This window comes from Morchella sextelata (assembly GCF_020137385.1).
Source record: "Morchella sextelata strain SCLS chromosome Unknown scls_21, whole genome shotgun sequence".
NCBI lineage: Eukaryota > Fungi > Ascomycota > Pezizomycetes > Pezizales > Morchellaceae > Morchella > Morchella sextelata.
The window spans coordinates 1,085,353-1,105,544 of NW_025408636.1; the positions used below are offsets into that span (position 1 = coordinate 1,085,353).

Genomic DNA, 20,192 nt, shown 5'->3' on the forward strand with positions numbered 1-20,192 from the left:
GTAGTCTTATAAACCATGCAATTTGCGTGTAGACAGCTGCAAATGCTCTTTGAAATATCGGATTCAATTGAATATAGTAGAAGGGAAGTAATCCTACCAAACATTAGTTATAATAACTTAGTTCAGGCTTATGGGTTGGTTAATAGGTAAGAGACAACGGAAAATGGGGTATGCGAAGAAGTTGGGGGTCTATGCTTGAAATCATGCGTGATCATTCGATATCTCCACATGCTTGCAAAACAAACCCTACCCCCTGAATCACAAGAAGACTATAGCTGCATTAACATCGTCGTTGCTGTTATCGATAGCGGTGGGTCTGGGTTAAAATTCGAGCTCGAACTTATCGCATAATCCGAGCCATTTCAAGCCAGGCTCCGGCTCTATATCCAGCTGCAATCACAGCTGGCATAGTTATTCAGTGCCCCCTTCCGGAAGATATTGAAATTTACCAGGGAAATATTACTTTTGTAGGCTGGAGCTAAACTCATGAGCCTGAAGTACTCCATGATCCGACGACCTATCTCGCACCAAGGGCCTTCTCTGCATGCTAGTAAACGATAGGTTAACAGACGCATGCGAAAGAGGTATTGATAGACTTCTCTTTCGTGGCCCGCAACAGCCTTTAAGCCTGGTCGGCATCTATTCTCTCTTGGTCTCAGATGAATAGAGACCTATATCTCGATGAGATATACGTCATTTGATAGTTAAATTTATCATAAGGCCTTTGGGGTGTGTGGGTAACTTGTCCTTCATCTGGGGACCACGAACTCTGTTTGATGAAGTGCAGTAATGGTTCCAGGAATGTTCTCGGTCTAATCAGTAAAACAAGAGTTGAACAAGTACTGAAGGGCATGAGACAGGGTTATACCCAATCACCTATGCCCTCACTTGTGGATCAAAGTCTTTCTACTCTCGGGATACCTATCTGTCTTCAACTCATCGACACTTCACGTTCAAAAGTCTCAATGCAATACGCTATACGGTTTGCGCAAAGCTGCTAGCTCTAGCTCTGTAGACTGACTGGGTGGTCCAAATCTTTCTATGTCATTTATTTAACTACATGTAGGCTTGTTATCAGTAAAGAACTCCTCTCAACCACAAAGTAGAAGTACATGTAGCCATACCACATATGCGATTATAAGCAGACATGGCTTGACCCTGCCAGGCAATAATTGTGCACTATTTACCCGCCAGCAATCTCTAGAGATAGTCTTAAACTTCTTAAATCTTATGGGAAAACGCATCTCCATTATTGTCTCAATGCTGGTTAAAGCTTTGTATAGAGAAAGCTTTCAGTCAACAAACTGACGCATCGCTCAGGAGCGCATAATTGTTCCGGGCCGTCCGGGGGTTTTTCCTCACAAGGGCAAACACCTTTGGTGCTTTCATGAGTCGTCGGTCACTACACGTACACGGGAGCTCCGGAATGCTATTTATCAGTAATTATATCGATACTAGTATTTGCAAAGGTCTAAAACAGACCTCTCCTACTTTCTTGCCACCGCTAGATGACCTTCTTAAGCAGTTAATGTGCAGCTGTTCGTAACCAACTCTCTCCAGGTGAACCGGCCCGTCGAGGAATGTTCCTAGATGTATTAAAGTCCAGGTATTCTGAATTCGAGGACTTTGCGAGCCTTGAACAAACTTCTTCGATGAATGTAGGCTAGAGCTTGAGATACATCGACGTTGCAATCCATCAAAAAGTCAGTCCAACACCTGTGTTAGGTTGCAATTGTTACACAAATGCCAGGTATGAACAAACTTTTCTGACGGCGGGATTGTTTCGTAGTGGTTGGCTACCCGTCCTCCGAGATCGTAATACGACCTTTGTTTAATTAACAATATCCACCTTTCATCCCCTCACAGTCGCTCTCAGGCAAATAATCTAGTCCAAAATCACTAAGAACCTCTCTTCACACTTCTCTGCTATCATTGTAGAGCCAAACATTCAACTCAGCCACATGAACGCCAATGTCCCAGTTTCCATTGCCACTAGGTCTCGCCTCTCCCAATTTAAACCTAAACTAAATTAACCGAGTGATAATTTATGATTCAACCATCAACGCAACCACAGCTCCGTTAGCTACCGGTGCTCGACGCACCACCGAGTTTACGATAAAGTACTTCAGATGCATTGGTACCTACGTAGCCGATAGACGGTCACAAACACCAAACGCAGGTCCCAGTGCTCAACTCATTCGCAAACCGTCTACCCGCTACGAATCAGGACTACAGTTTATGTAAGTGCTATCTTGAAGAACTGCGTGTTGTATATGATGATAACAATCATAATGAGTTGTCTACTATATACGAAACACCCATGCTAGTGTCTCGACAGCATCCCTCCCTCCCTGTCTCAGACCCAGCAGGAGCCCCCTGTGCTGCAGAACACGGAGATACCCCATAGCCACCTCGGAGCTTTTTTTATTCTCCACTCCATTCTGCAGATACAGCTTCACCCAAGCTTCTCCAAGCTATGTCATCACCCACGACCACGTGCTCGCCGTTCTACAGGCTCCCACATCAACCATGACATCAATCCCAACCTTCACCCTGGGGGTACTCCAGCTCGTATGACGCACAAATCTGGCCTCGAAACACTATATGTACTATATATCACCCACCACCTCCCCACGCCGCACCTTTCTACAAGATGGTTGGACCTTTGCCCCTCGGGCCCTGACAGCCAATCAACAGGGCACGTTTCACGTGCTGTTGGAGATTGTTGACTATGGGTTTCAAATGCTGCTAGAACGGCTGAAACACATCATTGAGGGGGCCGATCTAGCTAGAGGGGGTTGGGGGGGTTGTGGAGAAAGGGGGGGTTGGTTTTAACCCTTGGAGAGTTTCCAGATGCGGTTTTGGGCGGTTTTAATTGTTGGGGCTAATGGACGTTAGGAATTGAGGTTTTTAGGAGCGGTTTGTAACTGTTGAATTGAGGACTGGCTACCTGCCGGCCGGTACTTACAACCTTCGGTACCTACCCTGGTAGTACAGTCTTCTGATCATCCTGGTGACTCAATTGACGTATGCATTGAGTGAGTATGATCTCACTCTAGATCTACTGTGACCACTACACCACACCCTGGGGGAGATTAAGAATCCTCAGTCAATGCGGCGATATTGAGCTAGCTAGGTCACAGTTCGCTCTTGACTTTCGATGTATTAAGTTGCCACGGAAGCACCCCAGTCTTATTCCAGTCCCTATCACAGCCAATGGATATTGGTTGCAGGCTGTGATATCGACCTGATAAGGCGACGGTTTAGGGCCTATTCGGTTGACACTGAATTGGTTGCAATCCATGGATTGAATAAAACACCTCTGGAGGTAATTATTTATTAGGCCCAATTTATGGATTTTTGTGTCAACCGAACAGGCCCTAAGACCGTTTGGTAGTGGTTGGTCAAGGGTCGGATCTGAGAGGGTTTGTTTGTCGGATATCAAACTTTGGAAGCAGGCTCAGCCAAGCTTTACCGGTGGTTTGGAAACCTAGATTTAAAGCTCATCATTCATCGAGAATTCTATAACAAAGAAACACCACAATATAGGCACAAATTCAACCAACGCTCTAGTACGGCAAAGCACAAATTCTAAGCACGCAATTTTTATTTACACTACCGGAAGAAAAGAACGCAAGTATATCGTCTATCACACAAAGTCACAGGTATCTATTTCTTCCCCTCTAAGATGCTCGCCATCTCCTCCGCCACTCTACCCCAGAAGCCCACCCCACCATACACCATCCCCGTGTACCCCATCACCACATCCGCCCCCCTCTTCCTCGCCTCTACCGCATCCCTCCCGCTCGTGATCCCCCCACTCGCAAACACCACCGCCCTATCGCCCAGCTCCTTCTTAAACCTCTCCACCAGCTCCAACGTCTTCGGCAGCAGCGCGGGCCCGGACAACCCTCCAATCTCCTTCGCCGCAATCCTCTTCTCCTCCTCCGTCGTCTGCGGCGACGCCAATATCTCCGCCGGCCGCGAGACCGTCGTGTTTGCCACGATCACTCCCGCAACGCCGGAGCCCAGGATGGCGGCAGAGATGTCCTTGATATCGCTCGGCGACGAGGAGTCTGGCGACACCTTCACGACAACCTTGGGTTTCACTTTGCGCGGCGTATCGTTCGTCGCCTTGACGACGGCGCCGAGGAGGTCCTGCAGGAGCTCGCGCTTCTGCAGGGAGCGCAGGCCGGGGGTGTTGGGGGAGGAGACGTTGACGACGATGATGTCGGCGTAGCGGCCGAGCTTGCCGACACACTCAGTGTAGTCACGTTTCACGGCCTCGATGTCGGTCTCGGGGGTGGTCTTGTTCTTGCCGATCTGCACGGCGAGGAGGCGGTTGGGGTACAGAGAGGCGGGGAGGGTGGTGGAGTTGTAGACGTCGTCTTCGGAGATGCCGTGGGCTTGGGCGTAGCGGCGGACGCGGTCGCGGAGGCGGATTGCGGCGACGTCGGCGCCGACGGAGTTGAAGCCGTAGCGGTTGATGAGGGAGTTACTTGTGGGGAGGCGGAACATGCGTGGCTTGGGGTTTCCGACCTGGGGCTGGGGCGTGATGCAGCCGATCTCGAGGATGGAGATGGCGGGGGAGATGGCGAAGAGGGGGTCGATGCAGGTGGCATGTTTGTCGAGGCCGGCCGAGATTGCGAGCGGAGTCTTGAGGTGGTGGCCGAAGAGCTGGTTGCGGTTATTTCTTGGTCAGTCGAGCTGATGATGGGTACATTTTCACCGGAGGGGGGGTGTGGTACCTCGACGCCCATTCCTTCCGCATCAAGATATTCGTGGTCCCCGCGCTCGCGGAGGGGGAGGCCAATGTCGTAGAGGCCCTTCAGAGCTTTGATGCCGACCTCGTGTGCCTTCTCTGCGCCATCGCCCTTCCCGCCGGCTTCTTTCGGGATGTCGTCGCCGCTGTAGAACCAGCGCAGGAACGGCACCACAGGGTATTGGTGGATGGCCGAGCGGGTGTCGGTGAGGTAGTAGTACCCAAAGGCTACCGTACCCACCAGTGCGGTTCCAATCAGCCCATTGCGGATCTTGTTCCCTGGGCGGGCGAGATTGGCAGCGGTAGACGAGAGACGCTGCTGGCTGGACCTCTGGACTAGCAGCTTAGAGGATGCCAGACGCAGCGTGGGCTGGCGTAGGAGAGACATTCTTCTCAGAGCGGGCACAATTGGGGATTCTGAAGTGGCGGGGGGGGGCGGGGGGGCGGGGGGACAAGATGTGTTTCGGAGCCTCAAATTGAAAGAAACCTAGGTAAGGAAAGGTATGATAAAATGTTCCGAGAAACACGTTCTCCCGAGAATGTCTATCACCTTCTTTTTCTTTTTTTTTTTTGCAAAACAACCAATAACTACATGTAACCAGCAGTAACAAAATTAAAAGAAGTCATTAAGACCGGATAAACAGACCGGCCAAGCCCTTGCTACAATTTTTTTCAGAGCTCTTTTGCACGGCCAATGATAGCCTCCGCGGGCGAGTCTCTTGTTATGCTCATGACGTTGGATTAAAGTTTGGCGGGGGGGGGCAAAGGCTCGGGGTCTTGGAACTGGTTACCCGGACGCACCGGTTGGAAACACAGATATTAGATACCCGCCCATTGAATAATTCGGTGGTGTAAACAATTCCCGCATTCAGGCAGCGATCGCGATTGTGGGGACGTGGGTGAAGCAGAAGGAACGCATCCTAGCCAACAATTCCACAATTCCAACCAAGAAACCAACCATCAACCCTTCCATCATCCGTCCGTCCATATACATCCCCATCCATCCATCCATCCATCCATCCATCCATCCATCCAACCATCCCGCCCCGACACAAAACACCAAGGCACAAGGCACAAGGCACACAAAAAAAAGAATCGAAGGGGAAAGATGGAAGAACATCAAGAAACAAGAGGAATAAGAAGTAGAGTACTGCGGCGGTATACGTACATGTACCTACATGTAGGCATGTGTGCATGTGGGTATGACAATAGGTAGGTGGTACAGTCAGCATTTCCAATCTTAGTCTACCTTTCTCTCTCATTCATGCCCATGACCCATCTCATTCATGTCGTAGAACGAACCTTGAACCTGGGTTTTATTTCAAAGCTACCCAGCCCAGCCAGTCCAAATGAGCAATACACGAAAGAAAAGAAAGATGAGGCGTGGACAAGGTCATGGAAAAGTAGGTACATACGCGAAGTAAAGAAGTGCAAGTAAACTAGGCATGTCACAAGTTCATCTCCTCTCACTCGCCGCCCGCACCGCACAATCCTTGTGACGTGATATTTGAGTATGATCTGCACGCACGCACACACGCTCGCACCCACCGCTCATGCTTCATGCACACAACGGGGGGGGATTACTCATCATTTCAAGTTCCCATTTCAACCGAAGGGAATAATAATAATGAAAGTTACATAACTGACTTTATTGCCCTAGGGCTAACGGAGAGTAAGGGAGAGTTGTAATTCTTCCCACACACCCGTTCATTTGTTTTGAATCTGACGGTTATTGGGGGAGCCACCCGGTCCTAATTGCTACATTGGGCCTTTGAGGGAAGGGGAGGTGAGGGGGGGAGTTACTGTAAACCAGTAGGTAAACCGCCTTCCCTTTCCCCATTCCCATGTTGTTTTCCCTCGACCTTCCCTTTAATTCGACTTCTAGGCGGGGGGAGGCGCGCGGCGGCTCTTTACTGCACCTCTCGATGCGGGCAGAAGCAAAGCAAAAAATTTTCTTTTCCATATATGCCTGGACGCAGTTAGCTCAGTCTCCTCCTAGCTAGCCACTGCAAGGGCTCATTCACCACCAATCCTCCACCACCATTACCACCATTACCACCACCACCACCACCACCACCACCATCATCCACCGCCGCCGGCGAGGAAGCAGGAGCAGATAGCAGGCAAAAAAAAAAAAAAGAATGGCATCCTCTAACCACATTTAGCGAGGATCATTTTCCTTTTTTTTTTTTTTTCCTTCTTTTTTTTATCCGGCCTAACCTACAATACTTAACCTAACCCCCCCCAACTAGCGTCTCCCATCCCCCCCTTCAGAAAGGCAGATCACTCTCGACAAGACCAGAGACAGCACCTATTCATCCCATTTATAATTACTGGGCCTGCTACCCCCGTCTTTTTCGAGTTCTTCTTCCTCTTCTCTTTCTTCTTCTCTTTGCTAGCATCCACTATCCACAGCAATTGAGGACGCGTTTGGTTCTGGTTTAGCAGTCACCTTTACTACTACCATTACTGCACTATTACCTACTACTACCGCCATTACTACACCAACCTCCAACTACTACAACTACAATCACTACTAGTATAAACCATTACCCATATCATATCATAACTACCTCACCTATCTTACCTCACCTCACCTACCTCTCGCTACCACCTCTCTATAAAACACCCACCTCCCACCCATAACCCCACCCCCTATAAACCCCCACACAGCTCAAAATGGTAGCACGCGACACCTACCGCTGGGCCCTTATCAAGCACGCCACCACCAACCCCGCCTTCGTCGCCGTCGCCTTCCCAATGCCCTACAGCAAGTACGTCCTCCGCAACGACAAAGGCCCCGAACGCAACCTCAAGTCCTACCGGTCCAAGGCGCCGCTCTCCACAACCACCACCGCCTCCTCTCCTACTACCACCCCCACAGCCTCCTCGGCCCCCTCACAGAATCCCTCGCCGCTCAAGAAGGAGGTCATCTACACCGCCGCCGAGCTCGAGCCCCCCGCCCCCATCGTCGTGAAGCCGACGAAAACGGCACGCACGGTGCGCTGGGTGGTGGACGACGAGCCGTATGAGGCTCTCCCTACTCCTCCCCCACCACCCCCGCCCCAGCAGCAGAGAAGGAAGGGGGGCCGTAGGGAGCACCAGACGCAGACGCCCTGTAGGAGTCAGTATACGCCTGTGAGGGGCGTGAGTATGTGGTTCACCGCTGTCTGAGGCGTGAGGCGGGACGGGGCTGGGGAGAGGAAGAAGGCTGTAGGAATAGGATGAGGGAGGCATATAAAAAAAAAAGGGATGGTACAGAATTGGGAGTTTTTTGTTTTTTTGTTTCTTTACTTTTTTTTTTTTTTGAGTTTGCGTGTGTGGTATGTGCAGTGTGCTGAGGTGTGGCTCACCGGGTAAATTATTATTGGGACTCTTTTTTGTTTTGGTGGTTGTGTTTTCTTCAGATGGAGATGGCTGAGGGAGAGCAGAAAGTGAGTGTGAGGAGAGAAAAAAAAAAGTTGTTTGTTTTAGAGGGCGTTCTTGTTTTACTATTATTATTATTATTATTTTTTTGGTTGGTTCTTATTTGGGGGTTTTTTTTTTACTTTTTTTTTTTTTTTTTTTTTTTTGTTGCTTTCAACCTTGTGCAGCAGAAACAGCAACTCCAATTGCTCACTCGCTCACTTCACTAATTCTTTTTTTTTTTTGACCGTTGCGGTTGCATTGTTGCACACCCGCATCCAACTGTACAGGCTGGCTGTGAGTTGAGCGTCCACGTTCAGTTGCTCTCTTCTCGCTCACTCAGTCCCTCAGCCACAGCCAGCCAGTACAGTACAGTTCGCATCACAATCACGTCCAGCCAGCTATATAACGGGCCGGCCGGGTCGGGTCCGGCTGCCTGCCAAATAACCACGGGGAAGGGAGTGGGGAAGGAGGAGGAGGAGGGGCGATGTTGGAGAGGGGTCGAAGCAAACGGAAGGAAAGGGGAGGGGGGGGTGGGTTTGGGCATGGATCGGAATAGCTTTTCGTCTACCTACTTCTCTTTTCCAGTTTCGCGTTCTCCCCTTTCCTGTTGGTACTCTATCAGCTTCACCTTTCTGGTGGTTCTTACATATGTCCCAACCAGGCCCATTGTCATCGGTAGATACCGTTGCTTTTTCCTTCTTCTTCTGATCAGAACCCCCCCCCCCCCCCCCTTGCTCTTCCTTCATTCCTTTTTTCGATCTCTTGGTTTTTCTGTTTGTATATATTATCCATACAGCTAGAGTAGAGGGAGTAGTAGTAGCATTAGAGTAGAGAGAGACACACTGGCAGAGTGAGAGGTACATGATGCGAGCTCTATGTCAAGTATCTACCTGGTACCTTGGGTCAGAAGCTACCTACCCAACAGCGGGCCAGTTAACCTAGTTCCATAGGTAGAGACAGAGCTCAAGATCTTGTGCGGGACCTCCGGACTGCTTGTTTGCGGGGTACATGTGGGCGTGGGGTACATACCCATCCATCTATCCACCCTGTGTAGCCCTACCCTGCCTTGCCCTGCTCTCTCCAACCGGTTGTTCCCGCCCCTCTGCAAAGGGTGGAATCGGAATGCCAACCCTGAAGGAAGGGGGGTTGCAGGCAGGCTAGGAGGGATCGAGTGAGACAGCAAAAACCGGTAACCCACGCGACCGACCGAGACACAGAGCCTCAAAACGGCAGTGGATGGGGGGGTCATGGCGCCCGCCGCCAAATGAATATCACTTTTGTATCATCGACAGAAGAAGGAAAAAAAAAAAAAAAGACATATGACTCGATGAAGAATTTAATGAGGACTCGAGGGCCTCTTCTTTGATTCTGCATGGCCCGTGGAATATGGTTGAAATCAATCATGCAGTACGCACGACGGGTATGTACGGTAAGGCAGAATGAATCAAATGTGTGAAATGGATGAATGCAACAACATCACCTCTTCATGTCGTGACTTCACGTCATTCCCTCTCACTCGGGCGCGAGTGCGCGCGTGGTGGGCTCACCCTGCCTACCCCGAGCTGCCTGCTTTCTTGCCTTGGACGGCGTGAGCTAAAATGTCGCGGGCATTGACGGAGGCCCAGGTTTCGAGTGGGATATGAGTGCCGTCAGACAATACCGAGGACCGGGCTCTCTGTTCTTGGATTCTCGCCTTTCGAGGTCAGCGGCCACGCCACTGATCTGAGGGAAAGGGGGCTAAAAATAGCAAGCGCCTTGGTTTCTGGACATCGCCATAACCTTGACTCTTGAGGGGTTGAAGCAGAAAACGAGAACGGAGAGAGGAACTGCACGGTTTCTAATTGCCAGACGAGAAGATGTACGAGAATTGACTAGGTCTGGGTAATAGACCGGTGCGTTTATTGCAGCTCCCTGCTTCATTAGTCATATTATCGTCTATTGCGTGGCTCTCATCTAGAATTGAATATCCCCCCCGGTCCAAGAGTTGCTTTCCCCCTTCCCTGTATTTCCCCGGATGCTTGCAGCAGAATTTCTGCTCCTGCTCTACTCTACATATCAGATCGATCCTGATCGCAGCGCAGTAGATATCCCCCCACCCCCTTTCTCCCGCCCGTTCCTCCATATTAATAAACAATGTCCCTAATTTATCCACAAAGTCAATGTAATTGCTACATATGTAGAAAGACCTCAAGCTTCCTCTTCCATTTCGCTCTGGTTAACCCTCGAGTTAGCAAGCTAGACTCCGTGAGGAAATTACCCGGGAAAACAAATACCCGGGCCCTCGGCATACTGATAATCTGAAAAGGTCATTACTTACGCTTAGTGGAGCTGTGATATCGATATCCCGGTCTATCGTAAACAGCTGCCTCTCCGTATAAGCAATCGGTTTTCCTCTAACAACATATGTGGTGGTGTTCCCGAAATTCAAGAACATCGGAGACCTCTTCACAATCATGCTCTCCGGTATGATGAAGGTTCCGTCTTCACTTCTTTCAAGCGTCGGCCCAGGGTTCAAAGTCCCAGGCGCCTCCAATGAATCATCCTGGGGATTCTCTTTAGGTTCCTCGACTGATATAAAGTACTTTTCTGGATCCAGGCCCGGGTCATTGTCTGAATCAATTCCCCATTCCCCGATACTAAGGGGATGCTCGGTGCCTGAAGCCATTCTTGACTCTTCAAACGACCCCGGGCCGGCCTTAAAAGGTATCATACAAGTGCTCAAGGTCGCAAGATTCATGGCAGCTTCCAATTGCTTTTCTTCACCCCTCACGAACTTCACGTGGCCTAAATTGCCTCTTTTGGTGTCCTTAACCATTGCCTGAAGATGCCTTAATCTATATATCAAGTCCATATTAGGGTATGAAATTCCAGCCGCTAGATAATAAGCCCTTTCTATCCTTTTTTTTTCGTCGAAATAGTCAGTGTTATGATAAATGACCACTCCATCGAAGTTGCGGGGTAAATTCAAACGACGCAGAGATGTGGCGAGCTCTAATGCTAGAACGAGACTGGCAAGGCAAGCTCGTACCAAAGTTGGAGCCACCAACTTAAGATCGACTTTCTTTGGTGCCTTCATTCTTCGTTGTCTCAAGTTAGGTAGGCGGTGGTAAGTATTGTACACCGATTGGGGAGCAAAATGAACCGCAAAGCCATTCTCCAAAACGAGTTTACCACCGCCCGAATCTCTGCCGACACAGGTTCCAACCGCGCAGATAGATAACGACCGCCCTTCGTAGGTAAGTTGTGTTGTAGACTGTCCAAAATGAACAGATGAAATCCGCTGTTCGAGGGCTGGAGTAGCTACAATGCTGAACATGAGGTGAGGATACATTTGAAAGAAATCCTGTCCTAGGCAAAGTTCGAAACCTTCGCGGTCTGGATCCTCTTCGCTTTCCTCTGGTCCTCCGTTTATTTCTTTTTCCTTACCCTTTTCTTTTTCCTCTTCCTTTATTTCTCCTTCTCTTTCCTTTGTTTCTCCTTCCTTTTCCTTTATTTCCCCTTCCTTTTCTTTTATTTCTCCTTCCTTTTCTTTTATTTCTCCTTTCTCCTCACCTTTTTCTCCCCCCTCGACTACTTCTGCCTTTTCTTTCTTGTCATTCCTTTCCTTCTCGTCCATCCTTTTCTTCTCGTCCATTATTTTCCTCTCGTCCATCCTCCTCTTCTCAGCCGGCGTGATAATCGAAGGCCCCGACCCAGGGCCAAAGAACTCCGTCACCAAGACCACATCCGGCATGTGAAAATAGTGATAACTCTTCTCCACCCCCGGCGCCTTCTCCCCCCCTTCCTCCTCATTCACCACCATGAAATGGAGATCCATCAACCCATGCGCCACCAGCTGCGGCGTGCACGGATTCTTCTTATCCCTATCCTCCTCCAACACATCTCCCAACGCAGAGGTGAAAAAATAGTTCTGGTCATCCCGATAGACGAACGGGGAATCGAGCTCCACGGTGCGGCCCTCCCAGAGGAACCTCTTGGGAAGCTTGCGGGAGGCCTTGACGGTGAGCATGCTGTGGGACGTGGTCTCGCTGAAGAAGCAGCGCAGCGTCTGCGGGGGCTTGGGACCGCGCTTGCCGGTGCCGGTGGGGAGGTGGGCGAGGAAGCCTTCGAGGCAGTGGATGCGGCCGGTGGGGGGCGGGAAGAAGTCCATGCTGAGGTGGATGATTTTGGGGGTTGGCAGATAGGGGCGGGCCATTTTGTGGTGGAGACGAGGGTTCCTGGTTAATTTTGTTGGTTATGTTGCTGTATTGGTATTGACCGAGCTTCGAGGGGGATATAGAGAATGACAGCTTAAAGAGGATGGTCACGGATTGTGGGGATTAGGACGCCATAAAAATCTATCGAGAATAGGACGTGGCCATGTGAGTGGTTCTTTTAGTGGATTTGCAATATTTGGCAGGATTAGAACGTAGAGTTCAATTAGGCCACTGGCGGGCACTGCTACGTGTGTATCGGAGAACGGTCCCAACCACCCGGCCGACCCTTGAACTAAACCTATACCGCACTTACTGGGAACCATTGGACCATTCAAGAACATAGTGAGTGGTTATTACAAGCAACGACAAAGGCCTGGCCAACGAGACTAAGTATCTTTCCTCATAACCTACACTCCTACAGCAGCGCAGCTAGCTGCGCAGAGCCCCTCACACCTATTGAACGGCTCTTCAATCGGATGAGATATATACTTATACCTACGGGCATTGTATCTCGATAAAAAAAAAAACCGACAATACGCATTCATGTTACTCTTATATAGCTAATTCAGAGGATCATGGTATATCACTCGCCATGCGTACGCACGTCATTGGGGACTTGTGGCTTCTATTATATCCTCAATCGAGTCCGAGATTCGCTGAACTAGGTTCACACAGCTGTCTAAACTGCATGGCGCGCAGGAGTACACCACCGAATAGATACTTTTCAACTACGCGCCCTATTTCTCAGTAAGACACGTAAGGTGTGAACACGGGCATATGTGGGATTCGAGAGGACAAGTATCCCCCTTCCCCCCCTTCCTCACTCGTTTTTTCTCGCTTTCTTTCTCCGTCTCTCTATCGCTGTCATCTCGGGCGCGCGCGTTACTATGAACCAGTGCTACCCCTTTCAGTCGTGTAGATGCTACTACCCGGCTCTGAGACTAAGAGAGAATAGATGTTGGCAAAGCCCGAACCATATAAGAGGTGCCTAAAACACTTCTTCCTGACCGTCAACTAGCAAGCGTACTGTGGTATTGGTGCGAGATAGATCGGATCAGGGGGTACTTCAGGCTCAAGCTTAGATCCAGCCTACAAAACTAATATTTCCCTGGTGAATTTCAGTATCTTTAGGAAAAAAATACTGAATAACTATGCCAGCCGTAATTGCAGCTTGATCTAGAGGCAGAGCCTGGCCCGAGATGGCTCGGGTTGTGAGACAAGTTCGAGCCCAAAGCTTGACCGCTATCGACGAAAACAGTGCATAGTGATGATGCCGATGCAGCTACATGCAGTCTTCTTACTACTCAGGGAGCAAGGTTTGTTCTGCGCGCAAGTGCAGGTATCGAGTGATAACGCATGATTCTTAACATCGACCCGTCCCGCAACTTCTCCATATAGTTCATTTCCCGCTGTCTCTCCAGTCTCTAAGCCTGGACTAAATTATTTCAGCGGTTGCTTGGTAGGCTTGCTTCCCTCGGGAAAGGGGGACTGGTCAAAAGACTATGGTTTTGGTGTGTTGGATACAGTCAGGGATTGAAAAGACTCTACCCGTCGGAAATAATGAGTCTACTCAGAATTGAAGAGTCCTAGTTAGTCCCGTTTTTCTCAGTTCAAACCTGTTCTAATCCGTCTCGACGGAGGAGGCGGTGTGGCGCCGCCATTCCGAGTGAGCGGGAAGTCAAAACTTGTCTCCAGAATGAACATATACTTTCCGGGAGCACTGAAAGACCACTACATGTACACACATGTACAAGACCCCCACGAGTGCTTTTCTATGACTCGCGAAAAATAAAGTGAGTCGAGCACGTGATTCGGAGGAACCCTGCCAGGATGAATTCCGAAAACACTCAATCCGTGATTGCCACTCTGCGTGACAGCCCTCACACAACTTGAATACCTCGAGGTAATTCTTTGCCAGATCTCTCTTTGAGACGTCTAGCTATTACTTAGGTGAGTGTTGACTGCATGTACAAGTGATTGAGTGCGCACTAGCTAGCAGACGCGTTCCCTCGCCCTGAGCTAAAGACCTCGCAGCTAGCTCAACCTCAACCCCAACCTCAACCTCAACCTCAACCTCAACCTCAACCTCAACCTCAACCTCAACCTCATCTCACGACATTGACGACATCTCACGGCGCCTCACGAATTGTTCTGACAACAGAAGTCCGTTTGACTAATTCATCTACCTAGGCAGCTGTTACCCACTTCCAAGGCTCTCTAGTGAACCAAGCACTCTCTTCCTGGACTTTTCTCGCCTCTGCGAGCCTGCTTTCGATAAACCTACGACCAGGCACAGCTCCGTTCAGGACCACAGCTATTCTACCATCACCAATTCACCTCCCACCACAATGAACAAAAAACGCGACACCGAGACGCCCAGCTCCACAACCACGCCCATCACCACCTCAGCGCCCACCCCCCGCCCCCTCGACCACTGGAAGTTCCCCACCGTCAAAGCCACCATCGGCGTAGGCCCCCCCCTCCCCCCTCCTCCATCTCTCACACACACCACTAACCCCCCTTCCAGCCCACTCACTAACACCCCCCTCCTCCTAGCCCAACAAAGGCTCCCCGGGCGTCACCTACTACGGCGCCTACTTCTACCCCTACACGCCCCCCGGCGTCGACCCCGTCTTCGCCGTCGTCGGCGGCCGCGAAGCCATCATCGCGCGCCCGCACCCCACCCGCGGCATCGAGATCATCCACTACTTCCACGACGACCTCTTCTTCCCCACGGAGGCGCTCTGCTCCGCCTGCTGGACGCGCTGCACACGCACGGGCGCGCCGCTCCTCGCCGTCGGCGGCGCCGCAGGCATCATCAAGATCCTCAACATCCGCACGGGCAAGGTGCAGCAAACACTCGTCGGCCACGGCGACGAGATCATGGAGATCCTGGTCTCGCCCGTCGACCAGGACATCCTGGCCTCCGCGTCGGCGGACTCCACAGTGCGGCTGTGGAACATCGGCGCGCAGTACGAGCGCCAGCCGTGCGCGCTCATATGTGCGGGGGAGGGCCACCGCGAGACGATACTCAGCATCGCGTTCCACGCCTCGGGCCGCTACCTGCTGTCGGGGGGCATGGACCACATCGTGAATCTGTGGGTGCTGCCGGCGGCGATGCCGGCGGGGAGCGACGACCCGCTGGTGCTGCATTACCCGCACTTTGCCACGAGCATGGTGCACAGTAACTACATTGACTGCCTGGCGTGGCACGGCGACGTGGTCCTGAGTAAGGCGGCGAAGGAGAGCCGCATCGTGCTCTGGTCCATCCAGGGGTTCACGAGCCGCGTGGACCCCGATGCGTGGGGCGCGCCGCCGACCACGCATGAGTTCCGCGAGACACGGAGCGTCTTCGGCGCGGGGTTTGAGCGGCTGGTGATGTTTGAGTGCCGCGATACGGAGCCGTTTTTCATGCGCTTTGGGTTCTTTGGGGCGCGGGGGCTGCATCCGGTGTTGGCGATGGGGAGCACGCTGGGGAGGGTCAACATGTGGGATTTGTGTAGGACGGAGATGTTTAGGAGGGAGAGTGGCAGGGGGAGGGAGGAGAGCGTGGGGAGTGCGGGGGGGGAGGTGCCGCTGGGGGTGAAGGTGAAGGTCGTGGATGATGTGTCGGATCCGTTTGCGCTGGTGAGGCCGCATCACTTTGTGGATATTCCGAAGGTGAGGAGCCCGGTGAGGCATATTGCGTTTAGTGTGGGCGGCGAGTATATGGTCATGGTGGGGGAGCAGAGTATGATTACGGTGTGTAAGAGGTGGTAGTGGGGGGGGGGGGGGGGTAGATAGGGTGGAGTTAATATACTGTTTTTCTCTCTACTAGTTGTTGTGTTTGAAAAGATGTGACTTCAAGACTGGATATAGCATTAAACATATCAATCTCAACTGCAATCATTGACCTTCCAAGCAGCCATAGAAATACGCTCCCTGTACTGTAAACCCACCCAATGAATTCGTCTCCGGGCCGGGGCTGATACCAAATCCAAGAAATTCACCCACTAGAGCTCTAACAAGCCCGCTTAATTATTCAGCCAGCTTCTTATCTTAGACTCAGCTACGCTCGAGGATCACAGATTGGCAACAGTGAGGTTGGGACGGTGATATACTAGTACATGTAGCTAGTAACCTCCGCCGGCGCCGAGAGAGAGATCGAATCGTAAGTACATCTCTCTGTGTAATATGAAGCTTGGGCCTGCTAGTGGAGATAAAGGCTCATGGTCAGTTCTGGACAATTCAATATTGCGGGCCCGGCGGGAAAATATGGGTAAAGCTAAGCGCTAAGGGCAAGGGCTGAGGGTAAGGGCTAGCTTGTATCGGTTTGCTCTCTGCCGCTACACTACTGTCGTTGCCATTGCCTATATATTGTTTCTGTATCTTGTCTCTTGTCTCCTGTCTCGGGATTGGGGGCTATCAGTAGCCATGCACTTTCCGCGATCAGGCAAAGGTGGTTTTCCTAACATCAATGGTGAATAAAACCACTGTTCACTTTGCTTTGGTTGATTCTCATCCTTCTGATAGGTCATTCGCCCTTGAGACAGAAATGACTGTTCTCCTGTCTTTAATACGGAATAGTTGCCTAGCTGTGAACTTATTTGGCAACTTAAGTGAGGACCTCGAGGTGTATATTCCTCATTATACATTGCACTGCCCTATGAATCACAGAGGCTGTTATATACCCTCACCCAGAACGGCTCTATGAGCGGACGGAGCGTTTAGAATTGTGTCCGCATCCGGGCTGGGGGGGATATACACATTCAATCCTACCTAAATATATCCGCAGAGAAAAGGTCGAACCGACCCTACCGGCACGGGTTTACCTCCAATAGGGCGCAGATAGCTTTTTGTATTAGCATGTACTGCTAGCTTCCGAAGATATAGCTATTGAATCATGATCAATTTGTCCCAGGATGGTACTCTATATGATGTCAATATAGAGCGTTGTGGGGCAGGTTAGCGGAATAGGTGTTAAGACACGTTACAGACAGCTACGTAGTTGTAATCGGTTCAGCATATGTGTTAGCTTTGACATGCTATAAGTGAAGCTGCGGCGATCCACTTGATCCAATCATCATCACGCTCATCTTCTTTCATTCGAGCAATAGGGCAATAGAGCTCGGGCTTTCTTTTTTGAGAATTAACCTTCCAGCGAAACCTCAATCACCAACGGCCTGAATTAAAGCGCGCGGTATCAGCTTGATACTGTTGGCCAAGACATTGGATACCGTTTACATTATCTAGTCACAATGTCGCCTGAATACGTCGCTGGGAGACTGAGGATATCGTGGACTACTCTTTGCTTTCACTAGTCATTAAGGTACATCTCCTTTGGGTTGTTAACTTGTTCTTTGGTTCAGTTTGATGAGTAGCTGGACTCACAGCGTCGGTCTGGTATGTCGGGAATCTCAGATGCTCATGGCTCATTGGTATCTTAGAAGCTTCTTCAATGTCGAAAGGCTTTTGCTCATCCTGGCATAGACCGCAGGCAGCACACACAATATCTGGGCCCGAGATCAGGCTGTATGCCGCCCCTTGCCCAATCCAGCATAGACCGCGAGTGACAGCCCATGAAGCCCGAGCTTGCCTGCTGACATAATCGCCCCACTGATTGGCCACCGCCAACAACCAAGGTTCCAACGACCCGGCCCATCCCCGCCATCACCGACATCACCGTCCACACACACAAACCAATTGGCCGCCGCATCAGCCGTCAAATTCACCGCCATGCATCCCACCCTCCGCCTTCTCACCGCGCGCCTGCCCCCCTTCTCCCCCACGGGTCTGACGGGCCTCCTCACACACCCGAACCCCCGCCCAACGCTCATCGCCCTCTACAACCACACCCTCACGCTCCTCTCCCGCCTCCCCGCCCACTCGGTTTACCGCAAGTCCGTCGAGAATCTCACCCGCCACCGCCTCGCCATCATCTCCTCCGTCCAGCCCGAGGGCCTCGAAGACTACCAGCAAGAAATAGCTGCCCTCAAGCAACAACACAAGATCGGCACCGCAAGCACCACCGCCGACGAACTCGATATCGTAGTCAAGCAGGCCCGTGTCCTACTCGAAGAGTTTGCGTCTGAGCACCTCCGCACGGACAAGAACATCCGCGAGTACCACGCTGCCGAGAACCGCAGATGGACATACCCGCGTGGGACAGGTGCGCCGCCGCCTAAGCATGGAGAGACGGCGCAGCCCATGGAGACTGCGGTTGTGGGGGGTGGGGGAGATACGCCCTATTTGCCGGTGGAGCCGCCATTGTCGGCGGAGCAGGTGGCGGAGGTGGAGGCGCAGTTTGGCGGCGGGCTGATTGAGGAGGTGGTGGATCAGGGCTGGGCGGAATTGAAGTTGGTGAGCACGATGGAGGAGGCGAGGGTGTGGGAGGAGTTGGAGGTTGTGCCGGAGGAGGGGCAGTGGGTTGGGTTTGAGAGGAAGCCATAGATGCGGTGGGAGGGAATGGAGACAGTTGTGCCCTTCCTCCGAGTGAGGGAGGGGTTAAATAAATAAATGGTTAGAGGTTCTGGTTTTCGCGCTTGCTCGCTTTTTGTAGGTAGCTGAAAAGATTGCATATATCAGTCTTCCGTCTTCGTCTTTCTCTGCGCGATCTTCTTTCTTTCGTCTTTTCTTTCATTCGTTTCTCCATGTTGATATTAAAACTCGAAAAAAACCTACTGTACAAAAATATCATTGACCCCCGTAACCTACGAAAAACACCACCGTCGATACGAATACAATCCTCCAAGAACCTCTTTCAAGCCACGGTAGTGTAACCGGTAACACACTCTGACAACCGTCGGTTGAGGGGGTTTGGAGGTTCGAATCCTCCTCGTGGCATCATCGTTATATTTTTTGGTGCTGTGGGGGCGGTGGGAACATTTTACGCAGCTTTTTTGAAGGGTTTTGAGGGGGTGGTGGAAGGTGGAAGAAGTTTGGGGGGAGTGGGGGTGGGGGTGGGGGTGGGGGTGGGGGAGAGGGGGGTGGGGGAGAGGGGGGTGGGCGGACGTTATGGCGGGCGGACGTTTTGAGGTTTGGGTGTGAAGAGAAAAGGGGGGGGGGGGGGGGTTGGTGTCAAGTATCTTTCATTAATTACAGCCGATATGTGATCATATGAGCTTGTCAAGCTCGAGCTCGAGCTTTTGTCTCTACCACGTAAGGTAACGTATCGTGTTATAGTAGCATACCCGGTTGACCCCTCTCGACCTCTAGACTCCATGATCGATTGATAGGGTGCGGGTACGCAGTCTGCGTGCACGTCGTTAAATGCTGTAACAGCGAGTGTTTCTGGAATGAGATGGATGAGGGTGATGGGGTTTTTCGGGAGGGAGGGTCAATGATTGACTGTGTGGGTTTGTGTGTGGGTTTGTGTGGGTGGGTGGGTGGGTGGGAAGCGGCGGTTGGGTGACTCGAAGATCATGGTAGAATCGTTTAGGCGAGCTTGTAATTGGTTAAGTCGTATAGTTAGTGTATACAAGTCTTCTAGTTAGTGTATACAAGTCTTCTAGTTAGTGTATACAAGTCTTCTAGTCTTTGGCCGGTGTAGGTAATGAACTGGTTCTAGTGATATAATTGGGATTGATAACCTTCACAAAACCAACCACAATTGCGATATAGTAGTCACCGAATGATAGCGAATATATAGAATAACGATCGATTATGTACTGTCATAGTCACCAAAAACACCTTATATTTATTCTTTACTTTTTTTTTTTTTTTTTTTTCCTTAACTAATTGGAACAATCGGTCCCGGGTGACGCCTGCGGCGTATAACATATCAGACCCCCGGTATATACATGCAGTGAACGGTGCGCGGCACTCATTCTAATAGTTAAATAATGGTT

At 51.0% G+C, this 20,192-nt stretch overlaps 5 protein-coding genes across 5 annotated transcripts; 3 read left to right on the forward strand and 2 right to left on the reverse strand.

The window, feature by feature from the left end:
* Window positions 1–3,669: 3,669 nt before the first annotated feature.
* Window positions 3,670–5,150, reverse strand: H6S33_006857 (uncharacterized protein; the record flags this gene model as incomplete). The annotated part of the gene is made up of 2 exons (XM_044838214.1): window positions 3,670–4,677; window positions 4,749–5,150. The coding sequence occupies 2 exons, from the start codon at window positions 5,148–5,150 to the stop codon at window positions 3,670–3,672; spliced, it is 1,410 nt and encodes a 469-aa protein (XP_044689675.1).
* Window positions 5,151–7,441: 2,291 nt separating this feature from the next.
* On the forward strand, window positions 7,442–7,936 carry H6S33_006858 (uncharacterized protein; the record flags this gene model as incomplete). The annotated part of the gene is made up of 1 exon (XM_044838215.1): window positions 7,442–7,936. One exon carries the CDS (start codon window positions 7,442–7,444, stop codon window positions 7,934–7,936), a length of 495 nt encoding a protein of 164 aa, XP_044689676.1.
* A 2,421-nt stretch (window positions 7,937–10,357) lies between these two features.
* On the reverse strand, window positions 10,358–12,365 carry H6S33_006859 (uncharacterized protein; the record flags this gene model as incomplete). Its single annotated transcript, XM_044838216.1, has 3 exons — window positions 10,358–10,381; window positions 10,488–11,004; window positions 11,218–12,365. The coding sequence occupies 3 exons, from the start codon at window positions 12,363–12,365 to the stop codon at window positions 10,358–10,360; spliced, it is 1,689 nt and encodes a 562-aa protein (XP_044689677.1).
* A 2,349-nt stretch (window positions 12,366–14,714) lies between these two features.
* On the forward strand, window positions 14,715–16,125 carry H6S33_006860 (uncharacterized protein; the record flags this gene model as incomplete). The annotated part of the gene is made up of 2 exons (XM_044838217.1): window positions 14,715–14,834; window positions 14,923–16,125. The coding sequence occupies 2 exons, from the start codon at window positions 14,715–14,717 to the stop codon at window positions 16,123–16,125; spliced, it is 1,323 nt and encodes a 440-aa protein (XP_044689678.1).
* Window positions 16,126–18,081: 1,956 nt separating this feature from the next.
* Window positions 18,082–18,795, forward strand: H6S33_006861 (uncharacterized protein; the record flags this gene model as incomplete). Its single annotated transcript, XM_044838219.1, has 1 exon — window positions 18,082–18,795. The coding sequence occupies one exon, from the start codon at window positions 18,082–18,084 to the stop codon at window positions 18,793–18,795; it is 714 nt and encodes a 237-aa protein (XP_044689679.1).
* Between the last annotated feature and the right edge of the window lie 1,397 nt (window positions 18,796–20,192).